This window comes from Copidosoma floridanum, unplaced genomic scaffold, assembly GCF_036245765.1.
Source record: "Copidosoma floridanum isolate Cflo_tuat_1 unplaced genomic scaffold, Cflo_Japanese_pri ptg000009l, whole genome shotgun sequence".
In the NCBI taxonomy this organism is placed as follows: domain Eukaryota; kingdom Metazoa; phylum Arthropoda; class Insecta; order Hymenoptera; family Encyrtidae; genus Copidosoma; species Copidosoma floridanum.
In genome coordinates, this window is record NW_028321886.1 from 2,798,414 (window position 1) to 2,824,943 (window position 26,530).

The 26,530-nt window shown below is 38.7% G+C and overlaps 1 protein-coding gene across 8 annotated transcripts in view; it reads right to left on the bottom strand.

The window, feature by feature from the left end:
• Nucleotides 1-26,530, bottom strand: part of CASK (peripheral plasma membrane protein CASK) — an 87,021-nt gene that overhangs the window by 5,234 nt on the left and 55,257 nt on the right. For 4 of the 8 annotated variants that reach the window (XM_089589351.1, XM_089589348.1, XM_089589350.1 and 1 more), the window contains 4 exons: nt 8,311-8,502; nt 7,774-7,938; nt 7,169-7,237; nt 817-846 (listed from right to left, as the gene is read on the bottom strand). In XM_089589351.1, coding sequence (XP_089445477.1) covers nt 817-846; nt 7,169-7,237; nt 7,774-7,938; nt 8,311-8,502 — 456 coding nt within the window. Of the gene's footprint in view, nt 1-816; nt 847-7,162; nt 7,238-7,773; nt 7,939-8,310; nt 8,503-26,530 lie in introns of all 8 variants that reach the window. The other 4 variants (XM_089589345.1, XM_089589347.1, XM_014361582.3 and 1 more) reach the window with 2 other exon arrangements.

Below are 26,530 nucleotides of genomic sequence, written 5' to 3' on the forward strand. Positions count from 1 at the left end.
TTTGTTTTTACGTACTTGTGACGTCAACGTCACAATGTCTAATGTTACCAGCACGAGTTATCAAGGCTTGTGGGTTTAATGTTGTGTAGATGAAGAAGAGCTGCGGTAACATGTCGATGATAGCATTGGCTTATGTATATATGTATGCGAATCAAAACTACTTGTCAAGTGTTAACAAACGAATATTTATATATTGGCATTCACTTGTACACCTACAAATTAAGCTACAAAATAATAACATAAAAAAAACGATTTTACACTGACAATCACTTGCAGCATAATAGTCCAACATAGTGATAAGTTTAAAGAACAACGCATTTGATTGCAAGCTGCTGTCAAAATACAAAAGCTTATGGTGCAAGCCACAATTAATAAATGATAACAAAAAAAAAAAAATTGATTTATTAATATTAAATATATTAAAAGACAGGTTACATTGTGAAGAGATACGTAAATGTCGAAACAGTGAGAGTTTGAAGTTCGTGGGACGTGAAAGTGAGAAAACAAAGGGATACGGGACCTATATTACATATATGTAATATAATAAGTGAGTAAAGCGGATTTTCGCTTTTACAAAATGATTTCGGCAAAATTTTCTGTACATAGTGATTGATTGATTTATTGGTTGATTGATTGATGACCCGATTCGTCAATCAATATTCATTGTGTGACATAAAACGAAAAATGTTTTTGCAAACCAGAAAAAAGGCTCAAATGAGTTAGTGAATTTTTACAAGGAAAACAAGGATAAAGAGAAAACGCATAGCCTTCTAACTACAGCAGTCCAATCACACCAGATCAAGTGGTAGTACTTACTAACACTGGCAGAGGTTTTATCCTGAACAACTAGATCGTTGAAGAAACAGAAAAAAGGAAGACGATTATTAATTTTGTTGAAATGCTTGTTGAGATGAGTCAAGAAATTTCATTCTATTGTTTTATTAACTTTTTTTTTTTTTTTTTTTTAATTGACATTACGATCTTGACGCACAACTCCAATTATTATATTTTTTCAATAAAAATAAAAAACTACTCGGAGCACTCCAAGACCATAAATATAGGTGGCTTTGTTGCTCCAAACTTTTTAATCAAACGAATCAATTATCATCATTATTATCAAAGGCAATTCAGTTGGCGTATGTTAGTCACACTTATAACAGTAACGCGCAAGAAAAAAGTTCCAATGCTTGGTAGTCGTTTCTTGTTTTTGAGGCGCATGCATAAGTACACGCTATAAAGTGACAAAAAAAAATTAAAGTAATAAAAACTGCCAAATATAATTTTCCAGACTGGACATTGCATATTGTCCGATCATACTACAGTGCAATGCTATGACATCAGACTGGTATGTGCTTCAGCTTGGAAAATATTACCATCTCAGTTATTTATTTACTTTTTTTTTTTTTTTTATTCATATTTATAAACTTTTGATTAAACATTTTCAAGATTGAAATACTTCCTTACAGAAGACATTTAATACAACTGTTTATCTATTTTTTTACGAATAGTTGCATGCATATTTTTATGTTAAAGCCAATTATGTACATATTTGATACAAGATTTACAAATACTACACTTGATTAGACACAAAACAATAATTATTGCACGACTGATTATTTTAGTGGACCGTTATTAAATTGAATTTTGAAAACAATGTATCACAATTTACTTGAGATATTAATTTTTCATTATGAATCGTTTTCTAAATCAATGTCCATTGAACAAAAAACAATGAATCCAAATGTCTTGGAATTAAACCCTCAAGGGTTTATAATTTGTCACGGATTTAAAAATATTCCATCCATTGTTATGATTTAAAATGTTTGGTCACTTACAACTTAATTCTTTAACATTTTAATCATCAATTGATTGCTGTTAAACACCTACGAACGTTTAAACAAAAAGTTTAGTATAAAAACAGTTGAATTTACTGTGTTAGGGTTCAAATTTCAGATATAACAATAGTATGCAAATAAGGCAGTTTATATTAAAGTTACATAATTACTCGTTCTCTTAACTGTAGTGAAAACTTTGAATTTGCAAAAAAGAAATTTTTTCAAGCACAAAAAAGTCAGGAAATACTCAATATTTGCAAAGTCATTGAAGTCATTTATCGTTGTTAAAAATATCTAACGTATCGCTGAAAATATTTTGAGCTAACTTTTTTATGGAATTAATTGATTATGTCAAATTAGAGAGAAGAAGAATTAAAAATAACGAAATAATCTTTGACACAATTAATAATAAGTACACGCCACATATTATGTATTGACAACTCGTCTGGTGGACTGACTGCTGCTATTGTCGCACAAGTCCTGCTGCATTTATAGTATTTTCATGTCTGACGATAACACGAGCTTTTGCTTCGAGTCAAAGTCCCCAATACATTGATGCCGGCTTCTTTTGTTTCTTGATCCTTTAAAAATCAAACACTCGCACACACACACGCACAAGCACACATACCAGGACGATTTTACCATTGTCGTCGTTATTGCAGCTCATGACAAGCTTCTAATTGTGAAAATAACCCGGTGTTTTTTCATACATAAATCAATAATTAAATGTTTAAACAAAAATGATGACAGTAAAGAATTAACGAAACACTGACACATAACATTGCCCAATTTCATTATATGCCACCTTACTGCAACAATACGATTAAAGAGGGCCTTGATGGAGATGGGCATGACTCAAGGATTGAGAAGTGGATAATTTTGATTGATGTATTGAAGAGCAAAAAAAAGTGAACCTACATGTACAATAGTATAACAAAAAAACTATGTACAAAATAAGATGTGTATAGATGTGTGTATATTAATACACCAATATATAATATATGTTAGTAGAAATCACACGTATTCCTGTCGTTTTTTTTTTTTTATCCTAAAGTTAGTTTTTTTAATAAAAATAAACATTGTTCGAAAAAGTGTATTATGAAATATACTGATTGTTAAAATTTAATTTAAATCATATTCATCTCAGTTTACTTCATGCACAGCCATAACCGTGCAGAAAAATGTATTCAAATAATGAAAATGAATAACAAATGGAAAAAGTAACTGAGAGTAAGAGGTATGTGCACATTATACGCAGATTATAAAAAAAAAAGTTGAGTCGATATACTGTGCAAAATAGTACTGTAACGGCACCTAAGTAATATTTCAAAATAATTTAAAGTTTTTTTTACATCAGAGAAGGTTAATTATAAGCGATTCTTAACAAATTGTTTTTCATCAGCTCATGCTTTATTTTATACTTTTACATCGAATTAATCGCATTAACACCGCTAAATTCCAGTCGCGATTAGATTGATTAAAAGTTAACGACTTGGATTTTGTTTAATGATTAAAGGAATTTCAAAAGTGATCCAAGTTGTTCATCGATGCTCTTTTCTTTCAGAGATGATGACAATCATTGTTACTTATCTGTTGCACAACAAACATAGGAAAAACACAAATAGTACTTAACTTTTTCAAAATCGCTATCGTACAACAATATCATGTCAACCATTATTACTTAGAACCAATTTTATACTATCAGCTGACAATTCAATGGCTTTATAAAAATGTAATACTTTTCGATTCACTTTATGGGTAGTCTTATCGTAAAGGTACAGCCTCAAAGTTTTTATGGTTTGATTTTTTTATCATGCCTGTAAAGACAATTTATCAACCATCAGTTGAATAAACTTGTAAAAGCTGACGACTTTTATTTCCTTTTCAACAGGAAAGAAGTTCATTATACCTGTTGCATAAAATTTTATGCTGGTTTTTCAACAAGTAATTAAAATTTTGTCAACCAATGAAATAAGCACTATTGTACTACAATTTATTCAAGTTATCCTTATACATATAATAATATTAACATTTTACATCACATTTCTTGCATTGAATATGGCATTTCTTTTTGTTGGTAATAACACTTTCGTACTTCCGAGGATTTCGCAAGTTCTTAGCTGTTAAAACATGACATAATATTTAGTAGTATTTATTTTATGTATGTATCGGTTACATGTATTTACAAGTTATAGTGTATAAGAGTCATATTTAAATTCGTTAATCATAAGACCGTAGGTCATACATAAATATGTTTATGGCAAGTTGACTAGAATGATAAATAATATTTTTGATACTTTGAATAAACAGAATAAACTCTTGCTACTTTCTGTGTTCTGCATCTACCCTGTATCTTTATGAATAACAATAACGTAAAAAAAAAAAAATGTACAAAAGCACCCTCAACTGCATGGGATTTTTAAAAATATTTATTTGATCTTAACAATCCATATACATGTACTATGTATACTCTAAAACAATAGTGTAATGCATCGTATTTAAACTTAAAAATTCTTGTTTCTTTAAAACTTTTTTTCAACGTAATGAGAAAATAATAGTAAAAAAAAAAAAAACATACATCTATCTAAGCTCACAGACTAGATTGTTATACAACTGTATACCGATTGAAATGAAGTCCATATCGATTTTAAAGCAAAGTATCATTTCTGTCTTTTAATATAACGTTTGATAAGAATCTTACGGTCAATAATAATCATTGCTTGACACATTACATCATTTGTGTAAAAGTACAGTACTACGTGGATACAAATTTACTCGATACGTATTTGAATGAATACCCGAAGTACGATAAATATATATGTATACACACAAACAAAAAAAGCAAAAAAAAAAATCAAACGTATTACCGGTCATGCAGGCGAGGGTTTTAACATCAATGCAACAAAAACTGGACTCTTTAGCCACTAATCGAATTAACTCAAGTTTACATTAATGAAATTCAAACAAATAATTAAGTTATGAAAGTTACGGTGCTTTCACCATAATTCGATACAGTCCACGGTTTTGTTACATTACTCAAATTTAGCACAGCCTCTTACACAATTAAGTCACGAAATCAATAATAGTACAAGTAAATATTGAAAATCCTCGCTGAGGAACTTTGTGTCGCGCAGGATCGGTCAAATTTAGGCTGTACCAAGAATCAATGGAAACCGTACGGCGAAGCGTATAGGCTGCTGCAAACTTTTTACTCTATTTTTTTTTTTTTTTTTTTTTTTCAAACTTAATATTTTTGTTAAAGATTTAGAGAAAAAAAATGTAAAATTATCATGTCCATCACCGTGCGGTTTCGGTGTATTGTCAAGGTATACCTATTAAACTCAAGAAACAGACAATCAACGAACAGAGGCGTGCTTCTTACACGTAATCCTAAGAAAAGGGAGAAAATTGTTTTGCAACATGCACTCTTTTCGTACATTGTACAATTGAAGCAATGTTCTAGAGATGCGTGTATATGTACGCATGTATATATCACATAGTATACGTATGATCTAGTGTACGCATACAAATGATACGCACATACAGACACATGCACGCAAGTAATGAAGGATTATCTCAAACGAAGTAGGATTCCATTTGTTTATGTAGAGGTAAAGTTTTCGAGGATTATGTGAGATAAATGTAAGTGTATATAATTATATGGATGAAAATTGTGTGTTTGTGAGTAGGTATGTTTTGATGAGTGCTCAGTGCATTACTTGGTGTAAAAATTAGAGATCAGCCACGCAGAAGTTTGGGACTTGAGAAGTAAAAATAAACAAGAATATACTTTAAGGCGACTTCAGTGAACATATATTATTACTATTTGGATAACTTGTAGCAAGAAAGATGTTACAATATATGTACATGGATAAAAAATTGGTTCCTACATGAGCCATTGCCGAGCATAAAATAATACAATTTAAGATGTAATAAGATGTTTTTAATGAAGTCAACACATCTTCCAAAAAACCAAAAAAAAAACGCAATAAAGTATCTGTATATTTACATTGCTGAAAAAAGCGAGACAAGGAGACGGTAAAGTTATTAAAGTTATGAAAATAGTAACAAATCGCCCTCCGCGTGTAGCGTCGAAATCAGATTTTCCTCAAGCTCCTTTGAAAGCTCGCCAAAATGAGGCAATGAAATTCGCGTCAGCCAACGGTTCAAATTTAACCTGCGTGCAAAGCCAATTTTCGTACACCAAATAAAAATTCGTGTCCCTTTGCGAGCGTCACCTGACCCACTTTGGAGAGAGATATCTAGCCGTTGAAAACTCTGGTTCTGGTGCCCTCGTTTATTCGCCATTGCTGAATAAAAAAAAAAAAAAAAAAAACCCTCGAGCAGCATGCGAGAGCGCTAAGTACGCTTTGTTCTCGGATGCGGAGAAAAGACCAAGGAACACACAGCCTCTCTCCGGGGCTGCGCTCCTCCTTCGTTCGCATTAAATCTCAAGCACGTTTTTGTAGCTGCACCCCAGAGACTGCGCCAAGGATCGACTAACGAATTCCACGGGCAACATACTAGCCTTGAACTTAGTTTTCTGTTGTTGTTTTTCTTTCTATCTCCCTCTGTTCTGTCGATACAAAGCGATAACGGTGAAACAACTTTTATCTTGGTTTCATTAAAATATCCACGATACCACGATCAAGTGGTCAGACGTTTCGACAGCTCTTCATCGTTTCAACAGACCACATAGAAATGTTTTTATTATTTTCAAGGCTTCCAACGAAACTTGTGCTCGACGGTATTCAGGTATGTGTATACTTTCGCAAGCCCACAATATATTGTTAGGTAATGTAACTTTACAGACGCAAGTCAATAATGGCCCTTGCATCTATATTTTTGTTTTGGGTATCACGTGGTGAAAAGTAGTTGAAATGTCGACTAGAAGAGCGAGCGTTTCAAGTACGACTTGATTGGAAAAAAAAAAAAACCACAGAGCTCCGAATTACATTAGTAAGGGTATAAAGCACAAGAGATCGGCTGTTAAGGCAAGGAGAAAAAAAATTTAACAACTAATCAAAGAGTTGTACGAGCGTTTAGCTCTTGGATTTGCGCGAGCGGAGAACGGATAACGGATTCAAGCGACGCCTTGGTGTGTTCTCGCTGGAGGATGAGCTACCGAACTTCAGTTTCGACGTCTTTTGGGGCTTCTGCGGCTTTGAATCTTTCGGGGTCTGCGTTTTTACGGATTTCGAGGTGGTCGGAGCTACCGTCTGAGAGGCGGACGCGTCTGTTGTGTAATCATTAGTTCTATCGGTGGTGGTGGGTGTGGTGGTGGTTATGGTGTCAGATTGGGAGTTGGCTTGGTTTTCGGGGCTTACTTGTACCTCGCAGGGAGGCGGCGCGCTCCTATATGATGGTACTATCTTGAATGTTACGGATCCACGAGCTTCTCGCTGTAACACAAAAAAAAACCAAAATCATATCATTCGTATTTACATTCGTCTTGTATATTATACCTATACGTATATATGTAGGTAATTCAACGGAAACTTGATTGATTAAATGTCATGGACACAGCTTGTTCATAAATATTGTAAAAAAAATTGGTTGGCGTAATGTAACCCATCTATTTGGAAAATTCCACTTTTAAAATTTTACACCATTTAAATAACTCGGAAAAATTTACTCATGGATTCTTGAACTCACGAATCCCATTTCAGCAATCGAAATATGTATTGTGTTTAGGTGAAATGACCCATACATATTTCAACTCTGTAATCTACGTATAAACAAGATGGTAATCAACGATATTAAAAATTAATAACTTTGACGCACACGTGTAGCATGATTTTGCGTGCAGTTTATTATGCACCAATTTATCGATTCGCGCGACATACTCACAAACATTTATAATTCTCGACAAAGTATTTGTTTTACCATAGCGATCACGAGAGATGATAGATGATAAACTCTCAATGCAAGTACTTACCAGAATCTTCTGTAAGGCGTTGACCGACTGATTAGCTACCGCGATACCATTGATCTCCCTGATCTCGTCACCGACGTGCAATGTCGCCTGTCTGTGTATCATTCCACCGTGCATTATTCTCGCAACAATACATTTCCCGTCTTCGTTCATTTTCAGCGTTATCCCCTGAAATGTTTCGAATGTTCAATGCATGGGACGAAAACACAATGTGTTTGGCTACTGACATGACATTTACTGACTCCACGAAGGTCTTTGCTAACGAGATTCAATGCGCACGAGAGTCTAGAACGCCAAATGGAATGTCAGGGCTAGTGTTGCATGAATATTCGAGAGACAAGCAACTTTATCACAAAATTAGCTCACTTGTGCGCTTACGTGAAACAGGCCAAATAAAATTTTCAATTTGCGCCGGGCCGCATTGCGGAGGAGGCGAGTATAAATATTTATTTGTAAAAGTTTCGCATAGTGACGCGAGGGACGCGAAATTTATCACTAAAACAAAGACACGGATACAAGACAGGAGAAGCGTGAACTTACCATGGGTTCGTCGGTGTTCTTCTGAAACTGGACGAGCCTGACTCTGGTGACGTTCTCGAGCTCGAGTTCGCCGTTCTGGCCCTCAAGGTCGTCGGCCCCGTTGAGGTAGGGAAATATGGGCGGCGGAGTGGCCCGTTTCGCGTCCTCGCCGTAAACCTCCTGGCCCGTCACGTCTTGCGCCTGCAGCAGGGCCTGAAAGCACACGTCCAAAAGCACCGCGCGTTAAAAAAAACACATCAGCCATCAGTTAATCCGTTCCGATGCCGGTATCGTCTGTTGGCCGGCTTCGTCATTATTATACCCTTACTCCCACCCCTTCTTTTTACCGACTCTTTCACGAGGTACGTTTATACGTATACAGAGCTATTACCAGCCGTGGGACGTCGCCGAAAGGAAAAGGGACATTCAAAGTATCACCGGATTTTCTCATTCGTATTTGCTTTCATCCTTTTTTGGGAGGGGGGAAGTACTTGTGCAACAATTTTGGTGTATTTCGGTATTGTTATTTTATGTTAATTTTCATTGACCTTACAAATTTTATTTGGCGCTGTTCATTTGAATTTTAAGTAATGGCGTTATTCATTTTTAAGATGAAGAAAAATGAAAATAAATGGAAAAAGATTATGCGAAAAGAGGATGCACAGTTTCCACCAAGTTGGATTTATTGTGCCTGGTATTGCATAAAAAATAAAAAAAAATATCAGGAATATTTATACGACGTGCAGTCAATCTTGATGTTTGCATAGCACGCGTTTACCTATAAATGCGTACCACACGTATGACACAGTATGTGCTTTTCTGCTCTCGAGCTCGCTATAACGAGCCTGCGCTCTTTATTTTCACACTATCTTTGGCCACGATGACTTTTAATTTAAATGCAAATATTTCAACAGTATGGATTTAAAATGTTGAACAACCACGAGCGTTGAATTTTTACTTTCCCAAAATCAAAAATAAAATAAAACTTTGCGTAAAATATAATACAATCCAATTAAAATACATGAATTCGCTTACAGTATAATAGATCAAGATACGACGAGGCCAACGAAAAAAATGTATCGTATTTTTTTCTAGACACATCGCATTGTTATTAAATTACATCTTTGTACAGGGTAATAGATACGGTTTTTTTTTGCCAATGCACATAAAAAATTTGTCACTTTTTTATTTGAAAAAATTTTAATAATATATCCTTTAATCAATGTAGTTTTTAAAGAAAAAACGCGCTTCAATGTATTTTTCATGCTCCCTTGCATTTGCACAAATAAGTGCTTTTCTCCGACGTTGATAATAATGTCAAAAAGGTATGAAAAATTTGGCATATCATTTTAACTTGATGAATAAAATACTGTGCATCCAAAAACAAGGGAATTCGCAGCCAGACAAAGACAAATATGAGTTGTTTATTTGTTATTCAAGGCCGATACTCGTATTTGGCGAGCTTTTTTTCTAAAACTTCTCGTTTAAACAATACAGACAAGCCGTCAAAACGTCGAGTTCATTGGAGCTGGTGGAAATGCACAAAAACCGCATGCCACGTCATGCAGCTGCTCATTTAATTTCGTTCCATAAGCTCAATTCGCAGCCAAATACGCGATAACGACAACTTGAGTTTACCTACTCTAGAGAGGAATAAAAAAGAGGAGGAAGAGTACACGCAACTTTAGCAATACCTCTAAAATTATGTTCAATAATTTAAATTAAGATTTTTCGTACGTTGCGGGTACTCGAACGAGCTGTATATCAATTAAATGCGCACACGTAATAAACGTTTGCTCGGATACACCTTAATCGTTTTCGTCGCACATGAATCCGTTCGTATGTTTAAAATTACAGTCGAGCGTGCAATTTAGCGAAACTGTTAGTTACGTGTAGCTCATTATTTTTACGGTCAGCAAAGAGTACTAGGAAAACAGTAATTAAAGTTAAAGGATAATAGAATACTTTTCTGGTTTGATTGCCATGAATTCGAAATAAGTACCTCAAGAAATTAAGTAAATTTTCAAGCAAATTATAAATGTTAAATGGTTTTCAACAAATTTGGATTAAATATTTATGTCAACTCTCTAGATGAATCGTTACGTGTTTGAAGCCAGTCTATTCGAGATTTTTTTGGTCACAGTTAACCATGTAATGCTTGAAAATAAAAAAAATTAACAGTATTAATATTTAATTTTAAAATAAATCATATTTTTATGAACAACTTTGTTTTATTGTTAACTTAATATTATTATTTCTATTGTTGACTAACTTTAGTTCTAAATTATAAGTAGTTTTGGAATGGGTACAACTTTGAATAAAAAAAATCGAATCTTATAGTGAAATGGTAATCTTTAAAGAGAGCATCCAATTACTTTTCAAGCGAATATCCCAACGTGATTTCGATTTGAGATACTCAACTGCAACGTGACCTTTAATTTTGTCGAATTAGGTTCGTAAATTAAAAAACGTACAGCCAAGCTTGAAATTAATTGTCAAAGTGAAATGACAGAATATACTGAATAGGTTTGTGTTTGGATGAAAAAACGAATCAAATAATCACTCAGGCGCTTTTTTTTCTCTCATTTCGGTCTTTTGGACGAAAAAACATAATTTCAACACGTTTCAATCTTCACCGATGAAAAAAAGCTTTCTTCAACAGAAACAAAAGCAAAAAAAAAAAAAAAAAAAAAAAGAAGGAAAGAAAAAAGAAGAAACGCCCAATGAGCCTCCATAATACTCGTGATTGCACAATATCAGCAAGTATTATAATTACCTCGTTTGTCACAATATCCCGTAAACGCGGAGAGAAACGGGGTGGAAGGGGTGAAGGGGGCAGGGAGATTATCAAAAGTCATTGTGTCCCGCGAGCAAATGCGCGAGAAGGGGATCACGGGTGGGGCCGCCCAATGGTTAAAAACAACAATGCACCCGGTTGTATGGGCGATACAAGGCGTTCGATTTGATTTAGTGGCTGCTGGCCGCACCGGTGGTACGCGCGAATCAACCGGAGGAAAATATCGGCCGATTATTAAGCCGTCACGTCTGTTGTGAATGGAAAGCCTGAGCACAATGGCAGTACAGGCCGTTATTATACACACGGCACACACACACATACACACACGGTGTGGTAAAGCATCGAGGGATATAAATTGTAGGGAGCCGTCGATAGGCGGCGAAAACCCACGCAGACGCCATACGATCCAACACTCACCCACAAGCAGAACATCTTCCCGTTCTGTTGATGCTTTATTAAAGTTTAGATGTACGTAAGTTTGTGCACATTTGAGCCGATCGCCAATAAATACCTCTGCTCAAGTACTACCCATCACAAATGGCCGATCTATCGTCTCCGCGTATATATACGTTAATCACAACGACGAAAAAACAATATCGGCAAAACTGAGTGCTCGGTGGTCAACGCGTGATGCCAACGATTCAACGAGCACTACTGCAACTAATACTACACGATTTATTACTATACGATTGCAGTCGTTCCCTTGCTCACTTGGCCTCTATTTGCGTTTACGCAGCACCACCCAGTGTCGCCTCGGCATGGTTCCCGTTGTTGTACCAGTTACGTATAAAGTATGTCTATTTGCGATAATTATTTCTTTCCCCCCGCTCGTTTTTTCGACTGGCGTTCACCTGAGCCTGAGTAATCTCTCTTGGCCTCTTCCCCCCCCCCTCTGACTATTCACCTATTTCTTTCTTTTTTTTTCTTTTTTTTTTTTTTACTCTCCCCTCGAGCTCCCTACACAAGTCGATCCAAGGTTGCTACAGTCCCCTTCGCCCCGAATCGTTGGACCGCGAGAGTACGCCAGTTGTGGGACACAAGGACGTGCCTAAGCATCACCGAAACAGAGTAATAGAGGTACGTTGTGTATATATGCCCAAGGCAAAATAACCACAAGTCATGTATTTATTTATTTATTTATTATTGCTTGATACGTTTCACCCTCGAATTTCAGACCCGAGGGCGATTGTATCTGCACAACCAACGGTACAACAGCCCCCATTGTCGGAGCAATCACTCCTTCACCGGGACGTCGGTGTATGATATATATCCTCCCTTGATTTACAGATGAGTCGAAGTATTGTACATTATAGTACGAGAACATGAGAACAAGGGCGCGGAGAAGTTGGCACGAGGCGTATCGAATGGGGGGCATATCGGTGAAAGGATCTTGGGCGAGCACAGGAAGCGAAGATGAAGAGGGACGAGAGAGCGTGTGTTCGATAACTTTCGGAGCAAAGCAGCTTTTGCTTCGAGACTGTACTACTTATGTATACATACGGACTACTTGGTAAAGACGGGAACGGAGGAGGATGGATATACGCCTCGAGAGCAGTATTATGTGTGCCTTCTACGGTGGTTTCCCCACACAGAGTTGACGAAGGAGAGGTCGGGAGGATCGGGTCGACACACGTTCAATGAGCAGTTTCCGCATACTGTACGTTCGATGGCTACCACCCACCGAGTAATACTTGGGCTAAACAAACTTATCGCTTAATGGAAATGGATTACCCGCTTCATGGGACATTTAGGCGTTATCAGGATCAGTCATCTTCCACGTGGGTGTGATGATGCACGAAGTTCACAAAAATACAAGGTGTGAGCTCTCCATGCGCAATTGCCACCCTTCGGTGGAATGTGGGGTGTGTAACATTCAACACAATCGACACGTTAAATAGAGTTAGGTACCATCGTGTAAGAAGGGTTGGCATTTTGAGAATTCAGTGATACGCCATGTGCTGATGTTATACCAGACAACAGCCCCACGTCTGTATTACCCATGTAAAAGCGTTGCAACATTGTGTTGATCGTCTACTGCGAAATAAATTCAAGCCAAGAAATTTAATCAAGTGGAGTACCGTGTGGGGCAAAGAATTTCATTTGGTGTAATAAAAAAAAAAAAAAAAAAAAAAAAATTATCGACGCGACGTTTGTCATTTCGTGTCGAGGTTGCGGCAAAAATTTATGGTACATTGACAAATTCCGACTATCTTTCAAAATTCGGGTTTAAACTCGAGTTTCCCCGCCTTGTTTTGAAAATTTACTGGGTAGAGTCTGTCAATATCGTTTTATTGAAAAAGGCATTATCGGAAATTCAAGAGACTTTGTTGTCAAGCCCAATGAAGCCCCCGCCAGTTCGAGAGGCCTAGGAATTACATTTTTTACTCCCGACTTGTTGATAAGCCGACTCCAACTTTGAACAACGTCAATGTGTGCAACGAGTTTTTTGAATTTTTAATCTCTTGCACAATACTCAATTTACAACGCAAAGTACGACGTGTGTCTCCGGTAATTGTACTCGGAGTTTCACAATCTCAAAGTTAGACCGCAGGAAAACATGATAGATTCGATAGAACTAAGTATACATTGCAAAGTGCAAAATTTATATGAGCTATCGATGGTTCGGTGTATACTATACACCGCCAATGCGACCTGTACAAGAGTTTCGATAAGATGATATTTCTTTCATTCGCACTGTAGACATCGGCAATATGAACGCGTCTGTTGAGAGCTGGACTTTTATATTTCGAATGACCCAAATATTGAGGTTTTCATCGTGGAGGAAGTGACCAACGGCTTCGGCCACAACATGCTCATGTGTATCATCGCTCAAGTAAAATGCACTTGCCGGTGGAAGGGTATCTCGTGGAAAATGGTCGTGGAGCAAGCCGCTTGCGAAAGCCGAAAGATAAATTCAAGGGAGCGATCTAGCAAAAGTAGAGCAGCGATTTTCCGCATCATTTGCAACGCGCATGCATATATCCCACACAGCGCCCGTACACAGTCAATCGAACATCCTGACCTCCCATGCGGCTCAATATCGGCCGCTAATTGAATTTTTCTCGACGTAAAATTACGCTAGCCGAAAGCTCGGCCTGAATTTTTTGCTTGTCAAAACCGTCGGTTGAATGCACAAAATGTCGTTACGCCACCGAAACGACTATTCCGAAAAATTGTCTTGTATACCATGATGGTTTACACACGGGCGCAGCTGATGCTTTCGGCACAGGTGAAATTTTCAATAACACAAATAAACAAGCACTTCGGTCCGTCGGCGCGTTCGTTCATTTTTCAGCTGAGCTTCCGTTGTACTGGCGCATTGGGGTCAAATTTTTTCAAGATCTATGTATACGTATTGACAAACACGAAAAACTATAGCCTCTCCAGCGAATCCATTACTTTAATTATTCAGCCAATGAATGATTGGTCAACAGCATCCAGATTTCCAGATGAAAGTCTGGATACAAGAGTCCGTGCAGACCCGAATGTAATACCCGAGTAACAGCAGCCCACGAGACCTCTCTCTCTCTCTTACGCCAAACGTTTTGTACTACACAACAGTATAATTATAATACAGGGTGCATCCTCGTCTGATGCTAATTTGTTACTTTGCTCTTGCATCATGACTATAAGTTCTAATGCATACACTGGTCCCCGTTCGCCTCATTTTCACGCAAACGCACAAGCGTTCATTCCCGCGATATTATAATTTTCGAGGCGACACCTTATACACATTCAAATTGCTCATTTGCTGGAGCTTTTGCAATTTTCACGGGCCATTTGAGCTCGCGCGCTATTGTTTCGCGTTAATATTTTACGTCCATTCGCTCGAGCTAGCTTGACGGATGGGCAACAGCCGACGGTGTATTGTACGAGAGTGAGCTCAAGGGGAGGGATGGGGGGGGGGGTGGTAGTACTTTGAAAACTCATTCACTCGGCGCTTTCCTTCCGTAGACGTCTGACGTATCTAGTCCGCTTTGGGTCCCACGATTTCATCACGAAAGTTATGACTGATTGAAGATCGGCCGAGAATAGGTGTTGCGGATAATAAGAAAAGTTAAATAACAGAAACTTCGGTACCACGCGGCTATGAATTTTGAACGAAATTCGCGCAATTTGCGGTATGCATGAGCTCTCTCTCTCTCTCGTAACCGAACTTTCCGGCACGTTGTATTTTTCCAAGCCTCGTTGATCGAAGAGCTTTTCGGTCTTTTTCAATTCGCATCCACAATCGGTGGTTAACGCAAGTTTACGATGCATACGGTCACGCGCACCGATGTCGAGAGTAGGGAATTTTAAATTCCACGTGTGAGAAAAAAGAAAGGAAGAGGGAACGAGAATCCCAAGTCTCAGGCAGCTCCGCTCGTTAACAATTGAACGAAAACAAACGATCCCTGTCGAAGCTTAATCCTTAATTCCCTCCCCACACGCAGTCGAATCTACTTAGCAGTGTGGGTACCTATACTCCCTAGGGGTGCGAGGCCCATGAGATACGAGCGCACTGCGCTTCGTGCATGCTGAGGGGGGGGGGCATTGTTTCGCGCGGTGCCTCTATACTTTAAGCCCCGGTAATTCAATTTGTGGGTCTAATTGCATATTCTCAGCTCTGAAAAGCACTCTCTGCGTATTTGCCGGGTCACTCTGGACCCGCTTGAATAAAAAATACGTGAATTCATACGAATTGCTTTTCAGATGAATTTCCATTGGGTCGGGAATGTAGGTTGTTTGACAAAGCATCGGTGCAACGACAAAAATATTTTTCCATAACTGGGTATTTGAATTTTCATTATGTGTCATTATATTTTCATCACGAACAAACGTCACTCGATCAATTTGTTTGCCCACCGTCAGTATCACACAGATCACCAAAGCAACACACACGCTTCCGACGTTCCGAATGTTTGCATTGAAATAAAATAAAATCGCAGTACTCGGGGATGGATTGAGCCTCGAAGGATAATACCGAAAGTGCCTGGTATCGATACGCGCAGCAAAACGCGTCAAAATAAAATGCTCCATCCAGCGGTGATCCTTTGATATCGCAGCCCTATCAAAATAGGTCAGTCGGCTTAGCCAGGATCCACCCTCTCGTTTACCCAGCCTGTCTGTTTAGCGCGTTGTACAGAATGGAGGGGTGGGCGTGGGCTCGGCTGTACAGTGCGGTGTCAGGGCTCAATTTTTGACGGTTGTGCTTGTGTACGTGCTTGTATGGAACACACGTGTGGGACTAGGACGCCAAAGGTCAACTGCAAAAAAAAAGTAGATGCACAGCACAGGGAGCTATGCAGCTGCCAACTTGTGTGAAGAGCAAAAACCTGTCTCATTAATTAGTTTTTGGTTTTCGAGCGAGGGGAAAAAAAAGGAAGGCAGCGGACGTGCCAATTTAGTAGTCTTCGTCAAGCGTGCATTTGGAGCAGAAGTTCACCGACCGTAAATCATTCCGGCAAAAATTCAATGTCGGCTTTTCTTCCTTCAAGCAAAATCTGGGCCAAGATTTCATCCGCAACGTTTTTATAATTTCGCTCAATTTCTCGTGTCAGCAAAATTTGCGGTGGTGGTACAATTTATCGGTTTCCTCTCTTCCTTCTGACTTTTCATTATTTCCTCACTCTGGCTGATTGGCCAGAAATAGTATCACGCAAAGCTGCACCTTCGAACGAACTAACTTACAGTTGATCAAAATTAATGACCTGATTCTTCCCACGAGAATTATTCGGAGAAAATTTTTTGCCCAATGCTCGGTGCAAAATACCGAGTCGTAAACTGTTTTCCTCCACGGCAACGAAAAGCCTGCAGTTGATGGTCCGTGATCAATGTGCTTTTGAAGCTTTTTGTCCAAAAACAAAAACAAAAGAGGGAAAGAGGCCGCAGGGACCTAGTACAACGCATACAGAGAGACTACGTCAAAGCCGATGAAATAATTGAAAAGAGCTTGGCTAACTTTCTCTCGCGAGTTTTCTTTGTGCGCGTATACATACACGAGAATTTGGCCGAGAGCATGTACAGACCGCGGTATCCACCACATTTATTCTCGGCTAAGTTATGCGCTATGCTCAAGTTCGAATGTGGGCCAGGACTAGCTTGCAGCGACTCCTTCGGAAGTTCTTTATCTTTTGCCCCCGGAAACTTTTCATCTCTTTCTCTCTCTCTCGCTTTCATTAGCTTTTTTTCTCTGGCGTCTTACTTTTACAAAAATTAAAAATTAAGCGTCATGGCAGAAACAAAGAATAAAAGTAAAGTGCTTTAATCTGCACTGCAACATCCCGAGGGCATGTATGATCCGATTTTCCATCTATGTTATTTAGGATTTATTGAATGCAAGCTTGAAAGGACTGACGGAAATTTTTTTTCCCTGCGCCTCTCTACATCTTTTTCTTGAAGGTTTGTAGTGCACAAAATATTTTGTAAACCATAATTGAAATTTTATTGTATTTATTCTCATGACAAACGAAAATATTTTCATGCCTTTGAGATTGTATCGAAATATTGATAAAAGATTGCATCAAAGAATCATACTTTACAAACCGATTTTCTTTAACTTGATGGTAAACTTATCTACTTTGTGCGTAAAAATATAAGCCTTTAATAATTTATTATATTCGTCTGACCAAAAATCTTCCTGTACTACTAACGATAATTTTTTTAAATTACTTTAGTGAATATAAAAATACGACTAATTATTTGCTTCTAACGCAAGTAGTAAAATGAAAAATAAGTATTACAATAAAAGTGATTACGTCGGTATTGATACTTATTAGTTAACTGAACGATCCAGTGTGTCAATAATTTTAAGAAATTTAATAGGTCTGATCAAAAATATGGTTGTACTACTTGATCATGTAATCGATTCGATGTGTCTGACAATAGATTTGGTTGTTCTACTTACTACAAAAGTTTTAAATAGTGTAGTGCGTATTACAATGTTATTTATTTTACCACAGTGAATATTTTGACATGAATAACTATTTGTATACAATAATTGTTTAACTCAATAATCTGGTTCATTAGTCAATTTAATCAGTTTGATAGGTCTGACCAAAGATATGGTTGTACTACTTACTTCAATTTTTTTCAAAACAGAACAGTTGGTAGTATATAAATAATTATTCGAATGAAATGCATTATAATTGGTTAACTGAAAGATCATTTTTGTCAATTGATTGAAAGAAATCGATGTACCTGACCAAATTCATGGCTGTACTACTTAAAGCAGTTTAAAAAATTAGTCCAGTGAATACTTCAACATAAATGTTTATAGCATGTACCAATAAGATAATTGAAAAATTTGGATCGTAAGTCAATTTTAAAAATGGTCTGACCAATAAAATGGTTATACTACTTATTAAAATTTTCAAAATCAGTACTGTCATTATAACGAAACGATTGAGTATTGGGAGAAAACTCATGCTTAATAGTTAATTGCACAAGGCCGTTTGGAAATTAATATTTCCAAATTTTACGGACTCAACTAAAAACTTGGCAACACTTTTTATTATTGGCGTACTGTGATACAAATTATTAATTACGTGTTGAAGCTTAAGTTCATTACTAATTCATCATCATTATTATTATTATTGTTATTATTATTATTATTATTATTATTATTATTATTATTATAGGTTTATATGACATTTAACTAATATGTTCAAAGCAATTCATCGCATCTTATACCTAACCAACACATGTGCTGCAATATAACGAAATAAAACCAAAAAAATAAGCGTAACAGTGAAAATAAGTGAAATGCTTTTTACGCAGATTTATTAATCTAATACCGCAGAGCTAATAAAAAACTTTGCCATAGAAGACTTTACTGCTTATATAATTAATATATTTAAGGTCAGGTAAGAATTTTACAATAGTTCTTAGTTTCATCAAAAGTATAGTTGTACAAGGTCATTAAGTGTAGAATTATCAAAGAGATACGTCTCTCTAAATACTTGATTATACTACTTATTTTTAGTAACGTCTTGTTGCGACTTATTATTTATGTAAAAAATTATAAATTTATTGAATTGTATGTTCCAATCGCTATGGATATTCACTTTATTTGATTTTATTCACTTTTTCGGGCTACAATTGAAAGTGAGCTACATCATCGATTGATCAACACGTATACTTCAAGTTGGAAATACCAAAAAGCGCATCAATTTCTCACACAACTGCGCAATACATTCCACAACAGGTTTCAATTACTGAGCTCGACTTGTACGACGAATGAAAAAAAAGTTTGGCCTTCAAACAGTAACGAGAATAGAGCACGTAATGTCGCTGAACTTGTCACGCGATGGCCAAGGCGAAGCGGACCGGTGAAGTAGGTCGAGCAAATAAGCAACACCTATGAGTAGCAGCAAAGAGAATCGGTAGTGAGAAAGATAGAAGGAACACGAGAAGAAGTAGCGAGTACTTCCGAAACGTAATTCCTTTTTTCTCCCCAGCTTGGAGCTCAAGTTACAATCGATGCAGCAATAGTCCAGCTTCTTCAAACTTCCTTGCGTCCGCCGCGGATGATTCAGTTACGCAATTGAATTTCACCCTCGTATTTTTCCCATTCCCGGAGCGCCTACACTGTCGTCGTGTCTTCCTCATCCAAGCGCTCGAGGAATGACTTTTTCTCGTACCCTCTACTATTAATCCAATTGCCTCAGAGTTCCTCTCCTATCTCACGTTTTTTACCAAGAAAAATACCAATACAAGTGCGAGAGATGAGATATAATCCCCTCAACAGTGGAGCGGAGGAGGAGCTGCGTATACTGGGCCACTCGATTCGCCTCGCCATTTGGCTACGCGCCAATAATACTGCCCTTTCACACGAGCGCACGGAATGTCAAAGGAATCGAAGCGGAGAGCTCATCTGTCGGTATCTTCGCGGCGAACCATTCAAATATCGGTGACGCCTCGATTCTCGTGAATATGCGGAATATGGGCACAACACGGACTTATCCCCGTTCCATTTTTCCTGCTTCACTCTCCTCCTACTCTGTGCAATCAAAAGTTTCGTCACAAAAATTGTTTTTAGGGGCTTGTCGAGGGCTCATTGTATCGCTGAATGCTTGTGCCCTTATTATTAGAGACTTTATTGATACGCTTTTCAGAAACTGATACATTTTCTAACGAATGTACAATTCGTTACGCGGATTTCTCGCTACAATAAAAAAGCATCGGATTTTGAATGTACACAATTTATTGAATCCAAGTGCCTTGGGGCATGTTTATATCCTCGTTAACGGAGCAGAGAGCTTGATTGAATGGATGCGCACCAACTCTACTTCCCTTCCCCCTTTCTTCCATCAAATATCATTTATGCACTTTTTGAACATAATTATCGATAAAAAGTCGATGAAATTAACGTTGTTCTGTTATGTACTCATGCTTGCATGCTTGTTTATACATCAGTTTGGCCCAGAATGAATTTCTGAACTTTTGCTTCGTTTTTCTGCAGCTCGCGTTTAAGGAATCCCACGTGATAAAATACCAAACGGAAAAGCAAAAATTTTGCAGTGAGTATTATTAATTATTAATTATTTGCAAAAAATTTAGAATGATTAGTAGAATGAATAACCAGCTCGTAAATCAATTTAATCATTCCACTGCGTCTGACTAAAAATCTGGATGTACTACTTATAGCAGTTTTTGTAATCAATGTAGTGAGTTTCATGACACGGATAGTCATTCACGTGAACTAATCAATCAATTGAATAATCTGATTCGTAAGTCTGGTTGTACTACTTACTATAATTTTTAAAACAAGTGTTGTGGGTATTACACAATTGTTTCTTTGCACAAAATTTAAAATCATTAGATAAGTAAACTATTCAGTTTATAAATCAATTCGATGCGTCTGACCAAGAATCTGAACGTACTACTTACAGAAATTTTTAAAAGTCCGTACAGTAAGTGTTATCACATACATAATTATTTGAATGTACTAATAAATTAATTGAACTACCTGATTGGTTAATCTAATCGATTGGCCTGACTGTAAATTTGGTTATTCTACTTAGTATAATTTTCATTATAAGTGCTGTGAGTATTACATAATTGTTTCTTTGCACCAAATTAAAAATAATTAGTTAACTAACCGATCCGGTTAGTAACTCAAATCGATGCGTCTGACCAAACATATGTATGTACTACTTGAAGCAGTTTTTAAAGTCAATCCAGTGAGTATGATGACACGAATAATCACTGGTATGAACTAATTAATTAATTAAATAATCTGATTCGTAAGTCTATTAATAAGTTCGATTGGTCTGACCAATAATCTGGTTGTACTACTTACTATTATAAAAATAATAAGTGCTGTGGGTATTACATGATTGTGTCTTTGCACAAAATTTACAATCATTAGATAAGTAAACGATTCAGTTTATGAATTAATTCGATGCGTCTGACCAAAAACCCGAACGTACTACTTACAGCGATTTTTTTAAATAAGTACAGTAAGTATTATCGCATACATAATTATTTGAATGTATTAATAAATAATTTAAACTTAATTAAATTTATAATTACCAGATAAGTAAAAGATGCCGTTTGTGAATCAATTAATTGATATACCTGATCAGTTAATTTATTCGATAAGCTCGATTAGTCTGACTGAAAATTTAGTTGTACTACTTACTATAACTTTCAACTCGACTTAGGTTTTGTTTTGGTACAGCCTGCATTTAAAGAGGTTCCACGTGAGTAAATATCGAACAAAAGTGTAGAAATTGCGGGAACACGGCAAAACTAACTGCAACATCTAATGTATTGGTTGCTTGGCAGTGAGTATTGACCGAAAAGATCAAACGAGAGCCAACGTTCGGCTATCTCGCACGTATCTGTGGACGCCCACGTACTACGCTTTTCTTCTGACTTTTTCTTTGTCAGCTTGGCTCACGAAAAATTGCCGGAAGCTGTGTCAGTTGTAGTGGTGGATGTTCGAAGATGAAGGGGATATCGCAGTTTCCTCATAATATATATATGTTCGATAGAGAGTGGAGCTAGAGCTCGTCGATTGTGGCACGTACATGTACGCGCAAAACGGTGAAAAAAAGAGATGGTGAAAAAAATTCGAGAAATGTACTAGAGCCTCTATTCAGAGACGCACGTAGTTGAGAGTTGTTACGTAGTTCTGAGGTAGTTGATACAGCGGCTGTCCAGGACACAGTATTAGAGGCTCATACGGGGGACGGCCTAAAGAATAAGAAACTTCGGAAAGGGAAACAGGGGGAATGCACGAGTCTGTGCTGGGCTTCAACTTTCTTGCTGTAATGACAGTTCACCCCATATATTCCCTAAGTCCACGTGTCACGTATGTATTGTCTATGACAAACACACACACACAATTACTATGGTCTCCCCTTCTTTTCTTCTACTTCTAGGAAGCCTAGGATTGCCGGAAGACAGTCTACGTTAGAGGCACCCGTTGAAACATACATACGTACGCACACTCATGTACTTCCAACGCGCCACACCACATCGTCGTCGTCCTCTTTTCTCGCCTCGAGGGCATACATCCCTGACACAAAAATCCGATCTTATCCGGAAAAAGGAGGCAGAAGGCACAGAGTTGAAACGCGTTCATAGACAGTAGCAGTCTAGGCGCCGTACAGTGCACGTATATATACGTTATATAGACACGGGGAAACGGAAAAAGATCGACAGATGGATGAAAAATAAAAGTCAAAATGAGAGAGCGAGAGAACGGTGTCGGCATTTGGAAAAAAGAGCTCAGATTCTCTCCCAACGGTTACTTCAACCGCTGGGCCTGAGGTTTGTAATTTTTAAAGTTGAAGAGCCTCGCCAGAGCGGCTGCACGTGTATGCATATTGTATACAAGTACATTGCTACGGACGAAGCTCCCCCGGTGCAATTTTCTCTCCAGCCGCAACTAGAGTAGCAGTCGTAGTAGTAGTGGCAATAGTAGCAGTGCTGGCAGTCTTCTTCCCCTTTCCGCGCACTCGGGAGGTTCTTCATCCACAAGTAATGACCAAAGTTGCCGAGTACTGGCGCGTACGCAGAACGAGGATGAGAAAGGCCGCCGAGTATCAGAGCTATGGGAGAAGGGGCAGAGACACGGAGAGAAAGAGAAAAGTTGAGATGAAGCCAGAGATAGAACCTGCGCGCTGGGAGAGACCGGGCCCCGTCACTTCTCTCCCCCCCCCTCCGTCTCTCTCTCTCTCTCTCACTACCCTGCGTACTGGCAATCGGCCAAGAGGCACAGCAGCTATAGCCTCGGTGACAAAAGCGCCACGGCGTGGTGCTCAAACGCGAGTGGCACAGAATCTGACACTTGTGCGGAAAAATAACGTTGACACCACGTCCGCTCGTCATCTTTGTCTAACCTTGTCTCCCTCTTTCCGCTCTTGTGACAGATGGAATTAATGGCTTCTCAAGCTAAACAAACGAAAGTCGGGGCTCCTGGGTACGGTTCGATGATGTGAGGGTGGAGAGGGAGGAGAACCGATCGATTTTAAGCTCTTAATGTGCCGCTGCTGCGAGGAATTAAGTATGATGGGAATATCGCCCTCTTGGAGCTCTCCAATGACGTGGCAGTTTTCTCCCACGATTTAACATGCTCTTGTGGGTGAAATACTAGTGAGGTCAAGGTTACAGTCGTCGTTGTTGTTTTTGTTGTTTGCGAGGGCTTTGCTCCACACGTATTGGGGCTAATTATGAATCGTATCGACACAAATGTGACTGCACGTTTCGTAAAAGATGGAGAAACTAGCGAAACTAAACAACGGAACGACTCGCTCTTTTTTTTTGTGACACTTTAGAAAGTGGTACTCTTTTTGAATAATTTTACGTTGATTAGGATACAACATGGAGACAGCTTGGGACGACAAACACGAAACAATAGAATATGACACGATCGCCACACTCTGTCCGTTGTAATACGAGCACGGGAGGGAGTGTAAGCAATTATACCCACGGAGGGGTGAGCGAGAGTGGACAAATAAAACTTTTGGTATGGTTTGGTTTATTTTTTTTTTTTTCCGCCAGATAATCTGGAGCAAAGACCCTGGGAGTATATAGACACTGTTTCGTCGACGATAAATACAGTTTTGATAAAAAGATTTACCGGGCCCTCGATTTTTGGATGGTAGCCAGGCCAGGAAAGAAGAAGCGCACCAGCCGGAAGTCGAACGAGGTCAGAGAGACTCTGCTGTGAGGAGGGGTGAGGGATAAAAATTTACAAAATTGAAAACAGTGTTCAGCAGCTGCAGCAGCATGTAAGAAATTATCTTTACGATGTTCCCCCCGCGGGATTTGATGGGCCGCGCGATGGAAAATTCCGGAAGAGAAGCAGACATCGTTATCTTGATCTTCGGAGATGAGAAAATAATTCTGGCAGCTGCTCAAGCTGTGCACGGTAGTACGAGGGTCGTTCGATTGCCAGAGCGATTAACCTGAAGCGCCGGCAGCAGCAGAAGAAGATTCAATGAAATTACCCAGGAGAAACTCGTGCTCTAAAAGGCTCTTATATATTCTTCTTCTTCTTCTTATTCTTCGTCTTCTTGTCAAACCTACTTTTGCCCATAGTCGTTGTTCCATAAATTAAGCAAGAAAGCATTAGCCTTGGCCCTCGAAACTTTAATCGTAAGCTAAATCGTTTGTTATTACGTGGAAACATTATTTGAGACAGAGGCTAGGGACTGACCCAGAGAAAGAGAGAGTGGTATAAGCATTTCGAGAGAAAAGAGGGGGGGGTGGGATCATAAGAATATAAAGGAAAAGAGGATTGGACGTGGAAGCAGACGATATAGCGAGCGAGATAAAGAGGTTTCCAGATTTTGAAGATTAAAGGCAGCTTTGTCGGGCGGAATAAAAGTAATAATGTGCCCTTCGAGGAAAGGAGGAGGGAAAAAAATATTCATAACATCTGTAGACGCGATCCTGCGCTCGACTCTTCGTATTAGTCGGTGGTATCCTTTGGGAGGAGGTATCGCGCGAATGTGTACACACGAGAACGGGCCGTCGGCTGAGAGAATAGAAGAGTAGGATAAGGGACGACCTCCCGTGTTTTACATGTACACGTAATGGTCATTATGTACTTTCGGAGAGTCTACCTATACGACGGAGAGGTTTTTCGTGTTCCCGCAAAAAAAGAGAGTAGAAGAATAAAGAATCAAACGTGGTATGAGAGTCTATGTGCTCTCAAAGCTAATGCAATGTACCTATTTCATGAGAAGGGCAATGGTAGCAACAAAACATTGTGGAACACCAGATTGAAAGATTTGAGGACTTTTTTGTCGTCTTCTCGTGTAACATTTTTCGTTTTTTTCCCCTAAAGTCGGAGAATTCATTTCAACAAACGTCAAGGTGCTCGAAGCCCGCCCCGAGCAAAAGTGAAAAAAAAAAGGGGGAGTAAACATTCCTCTGCGTCTCCAAGCTGGAGCCGACTCCTCGTATACGATAAATGCCCGATCGATAATGGAGCGCTTGGCGAAAGAGGGGCAGGAAAAGATATTTCAAAATCGCTTATGCGTTACTTGGCTGGCGCTCATCCGCCCGGAGCGAGCATCCCATTTAATCCCCAGGACCAAGAGTAACGAATGGAGGACGAAGAAGAGGACCATAAGCTGGATCACGGCTAAAACGGTGCTTTGTGTACCAGAGCGGGAAGAAGAGAGAGAAAGATAGAGGGAGAAGCTATGGTGTTCGAGAGAAGTGTAGCGAACGCCGAAATGAGGGGGGAGGGGAAGAAAAAAGGGGACGGCTAGCTGACTGCGCGTCGCGGAAATGAAACGAGAGCCGTGAATTGCACCCCGCCCCCACGGGGAAGAGTGGGGAAGATTGAACGTTAACCGAGTTGTCGGAGCCTTAATGGGATTGTCAGTTTTTTTCAGAAAGTGTCCAACAGTGGAGGAGGAGCCAAACCCAATCGTTATCCCGACTAATGAAGAGGCCGATGAAAAGCATCTACCCAAGTGGCCCCGATGCGCTCTGTCGCTTGCACTTCCCTTTCTCCGGCCGCCGTTTTGTACCAACAGGATTTTCCGATGCAATCCGTTTGAATTTGACTTCAAGTGTCATATTGTTTCCGAGTGCCGTCGTAAAGGTACTGTGATCACCTTACCGATCAATGTACATTAATACGCGCCGCCCACAACCGCCAGTATGAGTGATTTCGTCTCAAGCGTGGTTTCGCAATCAATGGCACCACTCAAGCCCTAATTGTCAAATGAACAGCCTTGAATGAGGTGGAGGTTGGTATTGTGCGCGGGTTTAGGGTATATATTATACACGCGAACGTTAATGGGCATGAGATGATTCTCGAAGCGTAAAATTATTGTGTCATCCTAGCCGATTTTCGGTTGAACTCGTTTTTTAAGTTGTCGCTCCAAACATTGTACATCCTTTGCTAATACCCAAGTAAATGCTATCTGGGATTTTGCTAACCCCAATGTTTATGTCTATGACTCGGATAAAATCTTGTATTAAAAATATAAT